The following is a 13,935-nucleotide window of genomic DNA, read 5'->3' as shown; positions in this document are numbered from 1 at the left end:
GGGGGGGGGGGGGGTGTTTAGCGGGAGGAGGGGACGGCGGAGATGAATCCGCCGTCGACGGCGACGATTTGGCCGGTGATGAACTGGTTGGCGGCGAGGAGGAGGACGAGTTGGGCGTATTCGGTCTCGCTGCCCACACGGCCGGCTGGGTTGTTGTGACCCGTAACGTCGTCTGGGTTCGTCTTGCCCTTGTCGCTCTTTCCACCGCTGGTCATTTCCGAACTGAAGAGGCCTGGAGCGAGGGCGTTGACGCGGATACCGGTGTTGGAGTTGAAGCGCAGTTCGTGGGCTAGCATTTGGGTGAGGTGGTTGGCGGCGGCCTTGGAGGCATTGTAGGCGTAGTGGAACTGGCTCGTCTTGACGATACCGCTAATGCTCGTGATGTTGATCACCGACGCAGTCCACTTTCCCTCCTGGGTCGAGGAGGAAAGAGGATGGGAGTGAGAGGCGGAAAGCAGGGGGAGGAAGGTCATGGTGGAAAAGAAGATCGAGGACGTGTTGATGCGGAAGAGCTTATCCCACTCTTCAAACAATTCGGACGCCAAGTGGGCCGAGGAAAGATCGGCGGCGGAGAGGGAGGAGGGGTTGGCGAACTTGGTCATGGGTCCTTCGATGCCGGCGTTGTTGACGAGGATGTGCAACTTGCCCTCGTCTTTCTCGATCAGCGACGCAATGCGTCCCAAGTCCTCCTTCGAAGACACATCCCCCTGAACACTACTCCCAAAAATCACAAGTCAGCGAAACCTCCTTCAAAGAAAGGGTGAATTCTGGGATCGAGGAAGACCTACGCAATGAGCTTGCCGGATTGCAGGGTGGGATTGTACTCTGCCACCGCTTCGTCGAGACGCTGCTGACGCCGACCAGAGATGTACACCTTGGCGCCGTTGGATGCGAGTGCAAGCGCGGCGGTAAGGCCCAGACCCGTACCACCGCCTGTCACAAGGGCTACTGCACCGCGCAGATCAAAGAGCGAACCAGCTTGAAGGGACATCGTTGCGCTTAAAGTGGGAGGGGAGTAAACGAAGGAGGTGATAGTGAAGAACAGCGAGAGAGAAGGCGGGGGGAGAAGGGGGACTTTATACGCTTGGGTAAGTGTGTGTGGGAGTGTGTGGGATGCGGGGGCGAGCAACGCACGGAGGTTTAGATCGCCGACGCACCAAGGCGAGATTGCCGAGCATCGACGCCGGGCCGGCAATCTTGTGTAGATCGTGATCAGATCGGGAAGTTGAGAACGGCCCGATGTCGTACGGGTCGGCGTGAGGCGTGCCGTGTGTTCCGAGTCGGTGTGGAGGCCAACGAAATGGCCGGGCTTGGCTGTCGTACAGTGCCACTGTTTGCCCGCGTAGCCCTGGTTCCGAGCATGGACCACTCTGGTGGATGTCGTATGCCACCCGCCGTTCTTGCTTCCTCCTTCCTTTCCTTCCTCACCACATTGTCTTCGTCATGTCGCTCCCTACCGGTACCCCTCCCACGATGCTGTCCGTGAATCCGCCGTTTCGCCACGCGCACGTGGGCTCGTTCCTTCGTCCCGCGTCGATCCACACCGCGCGCTCCTCGTTTGCCGCCGGCTCGATTAGCGCCGCCGAGCTGCGGACCATCGAAGACCGGGAGATCGCGTCGCACGTGCACGAGCTGCTCGAAAACGGCGTGCAGGAGATCACCGACGGCGAGTTTCGTCGCGAGTACTTCCACCTCGACTTTCTGAAGCACATCGAGGGGATTACGATCAGCAAGAACACGCTGGAGCAGAAGGAGGGTAGGGTGCCCCCGACGCTGAGTGTGACGGGGAAGCTGAGGCATACGCACGATATCGAGGTGGACAACTTCAAGTTCCTCCAAAGCCTCGTCCCCGCGTCCGAGGTCAAGAGGATCAAGATCACCATCCCCAGCCCGACCATGTGCCACTTCCGAGGCGGACGAGCTGCGATTAGTTCGGAGGCGTACCCTGATTTGGAGGAGTTCTTTAGCGACCTTGCGGCAGTGTACAGGACCGAAATCGCCGCACTCTACGCCGCGGGTTGTCGATACATCCAGCTGGATGATACGAATCTGGCGTATCTTACCGATGAGACGATGCGAAGTCAGGCGGTATCTCGAGGCGAAGACCTGGACAAGCTCCCCCTGGATTATGCGAGACTGATCAATGCGAGTCTGGCAGAGAAGAAGGGCGACATGGTGGCGGCAATCCATCTGTGCAAGGGCAACTTCCGATCGCAGTTCTTCGCCCAGGGCAGCGAAGATGGATACAACCCCATCGCCAAGGTCCTCTTCCAACAGCTCAACGTCAACGCATTCTTCCTCGAGTGGGAAGACTCTCGTTCCGGCAAGGACTTTTCTGCGCTTCAACACCTTCCTCCTAACAAGGTGGTGGTGCTCGGACTGGTCTCGTCGAAACACGCAAAGATGGAGAGCAAGGAGGAGCTGGTCAAGAAGATCCACGATGCTGCAGCCGAGATCAAGCGCGATGGTGCACTGGCGCAGTTGGCGATCAGTCCACAGTGCGGATTCAGCTCCACGGTCCATGGAAACGAGATCACCAAACAGACCCAGTTCGATAAGTTGAAGCTCTGCAGGGAGGTCGCACAGCTCGTCTGGAAGGATACCGTCTAAATCCCCCGCCACTCCCAACAACACAATCCATCAACTGGAAACCAAAACTGCCCGAACCTAATGGAACCCCCGTAGTGATCCCCCCCTTCAACAGTGCACAATCCAAACAACCGCGTTCGCATCTCCTGCACAAGTGTGAATCGACTGTCAAGGCATGTTATTGCGAAGAGTGAGGAGGGAGAGTGAGGCACTAGGCACGCCCGCGCAGTGTGCGCTCCATCTCGCCGCGCGCGCGCAGGAACCCGGCCTCGAGCTGGGCGAGCTCGGCCTGGGCGGCGGCGCGCATCTCGCGCGCGGCGGCGTCGGCGTGCGCCTGCAGCCATGCGCCGAGCGTGAGTGCGCGCTGCGTGTCGTCGAGATCGAGTGCGGCCAGCTGGGATAGTGACGAGACGCCCGGCGCGGCGGCAGGGCTGGATGCGCGGATCGTCGCTTCCGATGTTGTCGGCGGCAGCACCGGTGGAGAGGATGTGCGGACAGAGCGGACAGACTTGGCAGGGCGCACTGGACGAGGAGGCGAGGGAGAGGCATCCGAGATGGACACGTCAGAAGCGGCGTGCTCGATCACGGTCGTGTCTGGAACAGGTTCGGGTTCGGCCACAGCTTCGGCCTCGGATATGGAGTCAGAGATCACCGCTGGTTCTGGCTCCGGCCCTGGTTCTGCCTCGGGCTCCGGCTCGGACTCGGGCTCTGGCGCAGGCTCGACCTTCTTGGCCGACTTGGACCTGCTTCGCTTGGGCTTGGGCGCGACGACGGGGTCGGTGGCCGGCTCGCGCTCGTCTTCGCTCGGCACGCTGGGGAAGGGGACGGGGTCCGAAAGCGCCTGTTCGCGCCTGGCGAGGTCATCTTCATCAGGTCGGCGCGGAATGCGGTCGACGTCATCATCGGCCGAGAGCATCTCCATGAGCCGCGTGGCTCTTCGGCTGGCGAGCCGCGAGGGACGCACGGACGGCGCCTCGGTGCTGCCGTTGCCCAGCCCGGCCGCTGGCTTTTTGGTTCTAGTCGCCTTGGTGGGCTTTTCTTCGGGTGTGTCTGCGCTGGCCGAGGACTCTGGCTGTGGCTCTGGCTCGGGCGCAGGTTGTTCTTCAGCCTGGTCTTGTTCGGGCTCGTCCTTGTTTTCGGCTGCGCCGGCGCCCTTTCTTGTCGACACGCTGCGTGTGGTCTTTCGCGTGCCCTTCTTGGCTGGCGGTGGTGGTGCTGGTGCTGGTGCCTCCTCTTGCGCTTCAGGCTCGGCCACGGCTTCTGGCTCGGGCGCGGGTGACTCGCTGCGCGAGGGTGGCGCACTCGGTTCTGCCGATGCGGCGACGGACGCGGCCTTGGTTGCTTTGGCCATCCTGGTGGATGCTTTGCGTGCAGTTGCTGATACGGCGCGCTTTCCGGCTTTCTTGGGTGCAACGGCCGGCTCTGCATCTTGCGCAGCGGCATCGTCCGCGTCCGCTTCAGGACCAGAAGGCTGCGGCGCTGACGGTGGGGGTTGGCGTAGCTCGCATTTGAAAAAGGCGCATTCGGGATGGCGTCGCTGGTGCTCGTGTACGGGGTCGTCCGACTTTTCCCAGCCGCCGAGCGACCTGTCGCAGTAGATGCACTTTGCATTGTCGGGCTCTTCTTCGGTGGGGTTGAAGAGGAAGCCAGCTTCGGCCAGCTTCTTGCTGGTGGGTTTCCAGCCCTTTTTGCCGTCGTATGGCCAGCGAGAGCCGAATGTCTCTTTGCGAGCCTGGACCATTTCGGAGGATGTGGGTAGCAGCTCGGGCGATTGCCAGAACCAGATCTTGGCAGCTTCGTCAAAGGAGGCTAGAGAGAGGCTGTTGTGGATGCGACACCAGCCGTTGGCTGGAAGGGCGTCCTCGAGACGAGCGAGTGGATCATCATTCGCTTGCCAGTTGGCTATGCGCAGCTCGGGATAGAGAAAGTGAGCGACGGCGTCGGGCTCTTGTGGTGTGGGCGCGTGGTAGAAGCCGTGCACTGCGAGCACACTTGGCGTGGGGACGCCTGCTGCCTTGGCGCCGCGTGCGGTGACGGGATGCGGCCATGGTGTGGATGTCGACGATGCTGATGCTGCTGTTGCTTTGGTGGATTGGCGCTTCTTGGCTGTTGACGTGGATGTGGATGACGAGGCGATGGCGAAGGACGCCAGACGTTCCTCTTCCGAAAACATGCTGGCTGATCGAGGCGATGCGGCGATGATGGAAGAGTGGGAGAGAGAGAGAGGGAGAGGGAGGATGGCGATGGTGCGTCGGAGGCAAGCCGGCGTGGATATGACTGTGGTTGACTGCTGAGGCTCTGCAGGCTGCAGGGTGTTGGCGCGCTTAGAGAGCGACACGGCCGTGATGAAATGAAAGCGCGCGCTCGGTGGTGCCGACGTTCTCACGCCCGGCTGCTGTGGCGCGACGCAGCGGCAGCAGAACAACAGCAGAACAACACTCTTGACCGCGATTTCTTGCCAAAAAAAAAGTGTTGGTTGGCGCCCGATTTGATCCAAGCCAGGCCGGCGCGTCAGCTCGGCGCACGTGATGCAGGCTTTTGGGGCTCTCCACAAAATTCCCACCTGCGCCCTGCATCAAAGCGTTGGATGGGCGTCCAAAGCGCAGGAGGACCCTCAGGACCCTGGCCGTCACACCTTCATCTTGGCAGCCAAGAGCTTAGACTCGGTCGGATCGTGCGTCACAGGATTGCTGTCGGCCGTTCCGCACCTCACCGCCGTCACGTCCGCAGTCGGCACTTCCGCCATCCACCTCGAGGCGTAGTCAGCAGCACCACTTTCCCTAGACGCCTTCTCCTATCGAATTTCTCACCTATGAAGCACGCCACCATCTGCTGATTCCGCTGCCTCTGCTGATCCGATCCAGCCGTGCCAAGACGTGCGCATCGATCTCGCTTCTTCCGAACATGGATTTCACGTCGTCGCTGCGCCGCAAGCAGACTGCCGTCACCTACTCGAGGCGCAATCGACAGCATGGAACGGGCAGTGCAACCTCTTCCCCTGCGGCAATCCGCCCCCGTCCCGCTGCTGACGCATCCAACGGATCCTCCGACGAGGCAGAAGAACCTCGTGAGAATGGCACATCGTGCAAGAGAGCAGTCGTCTCGCCCATCAAATCCAGCCGCATAGATCCCAGCTCCTCCTCCTCGTCTGCCTCGTCCTCATCCTTGCGGCATCCTCCGAATCCTCCCTATGGATCGGCTGCGAGTCCGTCCAAGTCGACGCCGGGTGGTCTCGGGCCCAAATCACGCCCAACACCGTCGTCCACCGCTCCTCGCTCCACCAGCTCGCTGCCGCAGCGTCCGGCCCGCGCTGCTTCTCCCTCCACCGCCGTAAAGGCACGCCGTCCGTCGGCTTCATCCACCCTACCCGCCAAGCGCAGCGCCAGCACCTCACCTCGCAAGTCGTCGGCATCATCACCCTCCAAACGCTTCGCCCGCTCCCGCACCCCGACACGCCCAGCAAAGGACCTGTCCAGCCTCTTTGACGCCATCGAGCCCACCTTGCCGCGGCCTCGCAGCAATCCTTTCGCCAGAAGCGAGAGCCATCCCGTCGTCCATCTCGCCCCTTTCGAGGCCCTCGATCCAGCATCGCCCATCGACAGCCCGCTTCAGTCGCCCACTCTTCCGCACTTTGACTTCGATGACCAGCTCTCCCCAGGTACCGCCCCCATCAGCCCCTCCAAGCGATCCAGGATGGCAGATCGCATGGCACCCCGAACCGCACGCCCCGCCAAGTCCAAGCTGGACGACATTGTCGAGTCGCTCTCCAACTCCAGGCGCGGATCCTTGCGCCGAACTGAGACCGCTCCTTCGGCCATTTTTGATGCGCACTCGTTCGATCCAGCTGTTTCGGATGCCACGGGGCAGGCCGACATCCACATGGCAACAACACGCCCTTCCGAGGCAGCTTCGAGTACGGCCCGACTCGATCTCGACTCTGCGGCCGAGTCTCAATCCCAGGATACCTCGGCTTCAGCATCGGGTGCCCGTAGACTCGCTGGCATCAAGCAGACATCGGCCACCAATGCAAAACGCACCTATGGCCTTCAGCGCAGCTTCCTCGCAGACCAGGCCGAAGAGAACCTCCTCACGGACTCGATCCAACCACCAACACCCAACCCCATCCCAGACACAGCGTCCCGCAATATCGAAGACGAGATCGAGGCGCAGATCAACGGTCATGCTTCCACACCTTCTATCGAACCCGCTCGCGTCGCCTCCTCGGCCGCATCTCGCCTTTCCGAGCCAAACACACCCGCACCGCGCGAGAGCTACGCCGAACTGCTCAAAAAGTGGGGAGAAGGCGCAGACGACATCGAGTGGGACGAGTCGCAGGATCCCACCCTCAACCTCAAGTCCATCACCTCGCTCCGCTCCACCGGCGAGCTCCGCCGCTTCAATGACGATCTCGAGTACCTCTTCTCCGGTCTCGACCCGGCCCAGAACCTATCCATCCGCAAGAGCTCCGCCGTCGAGCTCATCCGCCTGCTTTGCGGCAAGCCCGACATCGGCTCGCTGCCGGATGCAGACGACGACGACAGCGATGTCGATGAAGAGTCGATCGAAGATCCGCTCGCCTCCGCCCAGTCGGCCGAGTTCCTGCGCAAACTCAAGGCCTCCGACCTCATCGTGCGCCTCTTCGACCTCTTCACAGGCGCAGAAGCCGGAGAAGGAACCGACGACGTCCTCGACGCCTCCCTCGCCGTCTATGCGGCGAAGCTGCTCAAGACAGCGTCGTATGTCGAGCCTTTGATGCGCGAGCGAAGCGCGCAACTGCACCGCACGCTAGCCAACATGCTCCTGCGAGCCGGTCGAGCGTCGCGCTCCGATCGCAAGGACGGGTTCGCCTTGCTGCGGCTGCACGAACTCAAGCAGCACAAGATCGCCTCACGTTCAGATCGCAAGGCGCTCGATGAGCTGCGCGCCATCTCACGCATCTCCAAGCTCTTTGTGGCAGGTGGCACCAGCTGGACGGTGCGCAATCTCGTCATCGCTGCTTGCTGCTCGCTCATCGCGCTGCCGCGGCGTCTGTGGACCGAGGACACGCTCAACGGCCTATTCGCAGCCGAAGAAGGCGTCGAGAGTGTTGCGCCTTCGTCACTCTTCCATTCCGTCCTCGAGACGCTGGTCTCGGAGGGCAACAAGGCACAGCAGCGTCTGGTCGACTTTGCAAAGGGGCTTGAACTCGTCGCACCTACAGCAGTCGAGGCGATCCCGGATCTCGAGACCGTCGACGTCGCCATCCGCTTCCTCGACAAGGCCATGGACATGCTCTACTTGGAACTGGATCGCAACCTGCCCGCCTCGGACGAGACGCTCGGCGCACTGCAGCATCTGGTCGCCTTTGCCATCGAAGCAGCCCCCCTCGACACGCTCAGCAACACCGGCAAGGCGGTGGATAGAGGCGCGGGATCGGGGTATGTCCGCAGCATCGAGACACGCGCCCTGCAAGTGCTTCATGTGCTGTTCAAGATGCTGTTGGACCTGAGCCAGGTCGACGCCAACTGGAGCGAGTCGCTCGCCTCGTCGGCAATCCTGCAGGCGTCGATCGTGCGTGCGTTTCTCCTGGGCCATCAGAGCGCGTCCAGACTGCGTGGTTCCGACAAAGACAGCGATGACGACAGCAAACGGTCACCCGACGTCGCTCTCTTTGACGATGTGGTGCACCTCTCGTTGGCACTGCTCACGAATCTGCTCATCAAGCAGCTCGACAAGGCGCGCGACGCATTGGAGGCGGTGCGGCTCGTGCCGACGTGCTGGCGACGACGCTCGTGTGCCGCTGCCGACGCATGCAGTTGCGAGGGCAGGCTTCCGGCGCTGCAGCTTCTGGCGCGCGTGTTTTTCGAGACGCGCATCGCCGCAGCCAGCCGCGACGACAGCAATGCGGCGTACCTGTCCAACTCGATCGCCACGGCGATTGCGCAGTTCGGCGTGGGTGGCGCAGAGAGGCTGGAGGCGTGTCGCACCGCGCTGGCTGCCGAACTGCCGAGTGCGCACAGCACGCCGAGCGGTGTAGCCGCAATTGGCAAGGATGGACTGCAGACGCTGTTGGATGCGGTGGACGAGTTTGCAGTCGTGCATCAAGCCGCGCTCGACGCGGGTAGGGTGCGTGGTGACGAAGAAGCGGCAGGCAGCGAGGACGGAGAAGACGGTGCGGGCACAGACGAGGCGGCGCAAGTGGCGGGCCAGGACGGCGCGAATCCGGTGGCTGCCGAGGCAGGCCAGCTGATCAAAGAGCTCGCACAGACGCTGCGGCACATGTGCTAATTATACCCTTCTTACGGCGTTGCATATTGACTGAAGCGGAAGACGACGGTGAGCGTTATGGCGAGGTGAGGAGCGCCGACTTGCTGGCTGTGCCGGCCAATTCGCCGTTGCTTTCAGGGTCCAAGGAAAAATCGCAGCGCCGGAGTTGTGGAGGCTTCTTCCAAAAAAAAGAAGAAAAAAAAACTTCGAGCCGTCTTTCTTCTCGCTTTCCATCTTCTCGACCTTTCCGCACCAACCACTTCACGATGGACGGCTTTGCGACGCCTTCATTCGAGGCAAGACAGGATGGAGACCGGGTGTATATCCGGATCAGCTGTCAAAGCACCACTGGCGGAATGAGTATGCCGAACATCGCAGTGGAAGGACGCATCTTTGGCTTCCATCTGGAGCCGTACTATCTGCCACTCGTGCTTCCGGGCGCGGTGAGGACGCCAGGCTCGGATGCGACTACGGTCGAAAACGCACAGGACGGAACGACGGTCTTCACCGTTACGCTCGACAAGGTGCAGCGGGGAGAACAGTTTGAAGGGCTGGACGGGTTGCAAGCCCAACTGCTACCCGAGGACCAGCTCAAGCAGGCGCTTGTGGACGCCGAGCAGTCCAAGGGCTTCTTCGAGCCGGCATCGCAGGCAGGCGAGGATGCAGAGGCCAAGTCGTTGCTGCAGCAGGCACTGCGCAGTCAGGGGCTCGTCACGGTCGCGGACAACGATGGCGAGGCTGCACTGGACGACGAGATGATCTCGACGCAGCAGGCGACCGTCAAAGATACGGCAAACGCACCAGGGTTTGGAATTGGATTGGGCGGCAAAGCGAGAGGAGCGCTGATTCCGGCAGGGTGCGCAGACACGCGCAACGTGCTGGAGGTGGCCGACCCGGGCAGCACGGAGCCAGCAGCGCGGTATGCTGCAGCAGTGGCGTACGAAGAGGAGCGATGGGACGAGGGCATCTACATGGACAACTACCTCGATATCGATGGCGAGCTCGACCACGTCTTGCGGTTCACCCCTACGATCCCCGCCAGCGACACCGCGGAAGTGGGAGGGGAAGCACAGACGGTGGAAGCGCTGGCGGTGGTGGTGGAGCTGTTGTTTGCGCTGAGCTACGACGAGCGCACCAACGAGGGCGAAGCCACGGTGGAGTCGGGATGGACGATCGCCAAGCTGTCGCGCTCATTATCCGCCTCATCTCCTCCGCGCTCTGCAGAGACATTGGATGCTGTGGTGGCGGCAACACTGGTCGGATGCGTGCGAAGGGCACTGACCGTTCCGCTGTATCGACACTGGCGGCTGGCACAGGCGTGTATCGACGACACGTTGCTGCGACTCCGGGCGGGACGAGCACATGTGATCTCGTGTCTGCACCAGATCGCCAGCCGGCTCGATGCGGGAGACGATGCAGTGCTCCAACGGCTGCAGCAAATATGGATTGCACCGTTGCTCGCCCAACCGCCGAGCGCGGAGCAACTTCAACAGCTCAGCCAGAGCATCGAGGCGGTGCGAAGTGGCCTCGCCAAGGACACTGTGGGCGGCGAGTGGGATCTGGAAGTGGTGGAGCAGGCGGCTCAGCAGGCATACAACGACGGCGAAGGCGGCTTTGTCTGAGCATCATCCGCTCAATGTGATTATACCTGTGATTCCCACGCTTGTGAGTGTGATGTGATGTGACGACGGAGAGGCCGAGATGTGAAGATACGAAGAGTTGAAACGGCCGAAAGCTTAATTTGCGGGGGATGAAGGCGTGTCGCGTCGGAAGTGGCGCGTTGGGAGAGTGCTGAAGTGCCCGCGTCGAGAGAGAGTCCAACACGGCTTGAGAGAAGCGCGTTTTTGGACTGTGCGCACAGAGAGGCAGACCCTGACCTTCCCCTTCCCTTCCTCTCTTCTTCCCCATCCCTCCCACGCTATCGGCACAGCTTCCGACACGAGCATGGTCTGATTTGCATCATCATCGATGACATGGTCGGAGCAAAGCGAAACACCCCAAAGCGAGCTGCGGCTGCGGCTGCGGCGGCGGGTCATGGCCGCATCACTTCGTTCTTCGGCAAGTCACCCGCAAGGACAGCATCCCCAACCAAGGCGGCGGCTTCACCATCAACCCCAACGGCAAAGAAGCAGAAGCAGGGGAACAGCAAGCAGAAGCCCATCTTCCTGGGTTTTAGCGACGACGAGCCAGAGAGCGAGGACGAGAAGGAAAACCAATCGAGCGCAGACGAGTTCAAGCCCGAACAGCATGCTTCGACCGACGACGACGATGACGATGATGACGACGACCCGAGTGCAAGCGTCGATCGCTCGCAGTCGCCTTCAAGCAGCATGCCAGAGACTCCCGCTGACGAGGACCCCGCCGTCGTCGGATACCAATACGGCACCAACCCTTTCGTCATGATCGGCGCCGAAAACAAGGCGCCCTTGCGACCCATCTCCAACCTGCCCAGCTCATCCTCCCAGCGCTCCCTCCGCTCCAACGGTCCACCATCCGACAACAGGCGCCTCTTCTCGCTCTTCCAAAAGCCAAGCCCAAAGCAAAAGCGCACCGCAGACGAGCTCGACGATCTAGACGCTTCCTTCCTAGACGATGACGACGACGACGAAGATGAAAAGCCTCGCAAGCGCACCGGCGCGGCTGCCAAACGCACTGGCGCAGCTGTGCCCTCCTTCTCCAGCGGTAAAGGATGGAAGTCGACCTTTGCCCAAAAGCAACCCTTCCGCAAGATGCCTTTTGTGCCTTCGCCCGCCGAAATCGCACAGCTCCGCGAAACGATGAAGGAAAAGGCGGCCGAGAACCTCTACCCGCCCATCCACGACCTCGCAGACATCTTTGGCGACATGGTCAAACGCGCGCCCGCCATCCTCCAACTCGCACAGACGCTCGACGGCAGGCCCCTCCGCGTCGCCACCATGTGCAGCGGCACCGAATCGCCCCTCCTCGCCCTCGAACTCATGTGCCGCGCCATCCACGAACAGCACGGCATCCGCATCAACGTACACCACGTCTTCTCCTGCGAGATCGAGCCGTTCAAACAAGCGTACATCGAACGCAACTTTTCCCCACCCATCCTCTTTCGCGACGTCACCGAACTCGGCGGCGAAAAGGCGCACACCGCCTATGGCGCGCTCGTAGACGTGCCCGGCGACGTCGACATCCTCATCGCAGGCACGTCCTGCGTCGACTACTCGCACCTCAACAACAGCAAAAAGGGACTGAACGATGGAGGTGAGAGTGGACGCACCTTCCGCGGCATGCTCGAGTGGGTCATGCGCCACAAGCCTACGCTCGTCGTGCTCGAAAACGTCAAAAATGCACCCTGGGTCGGCGTCGCAGAGACCATCGTCGCCGAAGCAGGCTACGACGTCGGATTCAGCAACACTTTCGATACCAAAAACTACTACATCCCGCACACGCGCCAGCGAGGATACCTGCTGGCCACGCGCAACAATCGCGACTCGCTGCCGCAGAACTGGGATCTCATCACCAATGTCCTCATGCGGCCCGCGTCCAGCCCGCTCGATGCCTTTCTGCTCTCTACAGACGACCCGCGCATCCAGCGCGTGCGTCGCCAATTTGCCCACGGCGAGGGCCTGAGCAAGGGCAGGTCGACCATCGACTGGTCCAAGTGCCAGAGCCGCCACGAGCGCGCGCGCGACGAGGAGGAGCTCGGCAAGACGCGCCCGCTCACCGCCTGGGAGGAGGGCGGTACGTGCAAGATGTCGCACGACGGATGGAACGAGTGGGCGGTGCGCCAGCCAGAGCGCGTCACCGACCTGCTCGACATCACCACCCTCCGCTTCGCAGCCATGGGCCAGGACCCCATCTACAAGTCCAAGATCTGGGAGCTCTCGCAGAACGTAGACCGAAACGTCGCAGCGTCCAGACCGGGCATCGCGCCGTGCCTCACGCCGTCGGGCATTCCGTTCCTCACCTCGCGCGGTGGCCCGCTCATCGGCCTCGAGGCGCTCTCGCTCCAGGGTCTGCCGCTTGACGAGCTACTGCTGACCAGGGAGACGGATGATCAGCTCCAGGATTTGGCCGGCAACGCTATGAGCTCCACCGTAGTCGGCGCCTGCGTGCTCGCTGCGCTCCTCGTCGGCATGAAGGATCTCAAGGAGGACGGCGAGAAGCGCAAGGCCGCACTCACAAACATCTCGGCCAAGGAGAAGCACGAGGACGAGCTCAAGGACGCCAGCGAGGTGGTGGAAAAGGTGGTAGACGAGCGCGAATCCGCCATCGCCCATACGGACCTTTTGACGCCCCAGCCGCTCGATCTCACGTCCAGCACCCTCGTATCCATGCCCGAGCTGCTCGGCGCCGCAGTCAACACCTCGCAGCTGTGCAACTGCGAGGGCAGGAGCCGCGTCGTCGACGTGCCCGTCTACCGATGCACCGACTGCGACCACACCGCGTGCGAGACGTGCAAGGGCCGCCCCGTGCACAAGTTCGTCTTGGACACGCTGGTGCGTTCGTCGCCCGACGACTTTGCGCCCATGCTCAAGGCGGCGCTGCCGATGCGGCTCGAGGCGAGCGGCCTCACGCGCGAGATCTGCTCGTCGCTCATGCAGGGCCTGCAGTTCCAGGACGACGCGGTGGCCAAGCGCTGGTGCCAGCGGGTGGTGGACGTGCTCGAGACCGCCGAGTTCCGCTTCCAGTCGCTGCTGCGCCAGAAGGTGTGGCAGGCGCAGTTCTCGGCTCCGGGCGCGCGCCTCGATCTCTTCCTCGACCCCGTAGAGCCGCATTGGCGCATCCTCGTCGAGCCGGACGTCGACGAGCCGGCGGGGAGTCCGCTGCGCAAGCTTCTCATCCAGCCCGTGGCGCGTATGCCGCTCGATCCCACCGCCGAGCAGGTGGACCTCTTGCATGGACAGTGGGAGATGTGTGTGCCCTCGGCCCATGTGGCAAAGGCGACCATCCGCAGCACGGGTAAGCAGGTGCCCACGTGGCAGAGCGCCATGGGTCTAGGCGGAAAATTCGCAGACAAGCTGCGGTACTCCGAGATGCACGTCAGCGTGCCGGATAGCGTGCGCGGGCTGCTCGACGCTGGTATCGACGGCGCGTACGACTTGCTCGAACAGTGCGGCACGGCCTGTG

At 62.2% G+C, this 13,935-nt stretch overlaps 6 protein-coding genes across 6 annotated transcripts; 4 read left to right on the top strand and 2 right to left on the bottom strand.

The window, feature by feature from the left end:
* Nucleotides 1-17: 17 nt before the first annotated feature.
* On the bottom strand, nucleotides 18-991 carry PAN0_070c6585 (uncharacterized protein; the record flags this gene model as incomplete). The annotated part of the gene is made up of 2 exons (XM_014797980.1): nucleotides 18-714; nucleotides 789-991. 2 exons carry the CDS (start codon nucleotides 989-991, stop codon nucleotides 18-20), a joined length of 900 nt encoding a protein of 299 aa, XP_014653466.1.
* Nucleotides 992-1,443: 452 nt separating this feature from the next.
* PAN0_070d6584 (5-methyltetrahydropteroyltriglutamate--homocysteine methyltransferase) lies at nucleotides 1,444-2,610 on the top strand (the record flags this gene model as incomplete). Its single annotated transcript, XM_014797979.1, has 1 exon — nucleotides 1,444-2,610. One exon carries the CDS (start codon nucleotides 1,444-1,446, stop codon nucleotides 2,608-2,610), a length of 1,167 nt encoding a protein of 388 aa, XP_014653465.1.
* A 190-nt stretch (nucleotides 2,611-2,800) lies between these two features.
* PAN0_070c6583 (uncharacterized protein) lies at nucleotides 2,801-5,335 on the bottom strand (the record flags this gene model as incomplete). The annotated part of the gene is made up of 2 exons (XM_014797978.1): nucleotides 2,801-4,984; nucleotides 5,225-5,335. 2 exons carry the CDS (start codon nucleotides 5,333-5,335, stop codon nucleotides 2,801-2,803), a joined length of 2,295 nt encoding a protein of 764 aa, XP_014653464.1.
* A 158-nt stretch (nucleotides 5,336-5,493) lies between these two features.
* On the top strand, nucleotides 5,494-8,856 carry PAN0_070d6582 (uncharacterized protein; the record flags this gene model as incomplete). The annotated part of the gene is made up of 1 exon (XM_014797977.1): nucleotides 5,494-8,856. The coding sequence occupies one exon, from the start codon at nucleotides 5,494-5,496 to the stop codon at nucleotides 8,854-8,856; it is 3,363 nt and encodes a 1,120-aa protein (XP_014653463.1).
* A 341-nt stretch (nucleotides 8,857-9,197) lies between these two features.
* PAN0_070d6581 (uncharacterized protein) lies at nucleotides 9,198-10,457 on the top strand (the record flags this gene model as incomplete). Its single annotated transcript, XM_014797976.1, has 1 exon — nucleotides 9,198-10,457. The coding sequence occupies one exon, from the start codon at nucleotides 9,198-9,200 to the stop codon at nucleotides 10,455-10,457; it is 1,260 nt and encodes a 419-aa protein (XP_014653462.1).
* Nucleotides 10,458-10,808: 351 nt separating this feature from the next.
* Nucleotides 10,809-13,935, top strand: PAN0_070d6580 (uncharacterized protein; the record flags this gene model as incomplete). The annotated part of the gene is made up of 1 exon (XM_014797975.1): nucleotides 10,809-13,935. A coding segment is annotated over one exon (3,127 nt), but the record flags the coding sequence as incomplete, so codon positions are not given.

This window comes from Moesziomyces antarcticus (genome assembly GCF_000747765.1).
Source record: "Moesziomyces antarcticus DNA, scaffold: scaffold_v10070, strain JCM 10317, whole genome shotgun sequence".
NCBI lineage: Eukaryota > Fungi > Basidiomycota > Ustilaginomycetes > Ustilaginales > Ustilaginaceae > Moesziomyces > Moesziomyces antarcticus.
Note: the sequence above shows the minus strand (reverse complement) of the source record. Positions and strands in the feature narration are given on the sequence as shown.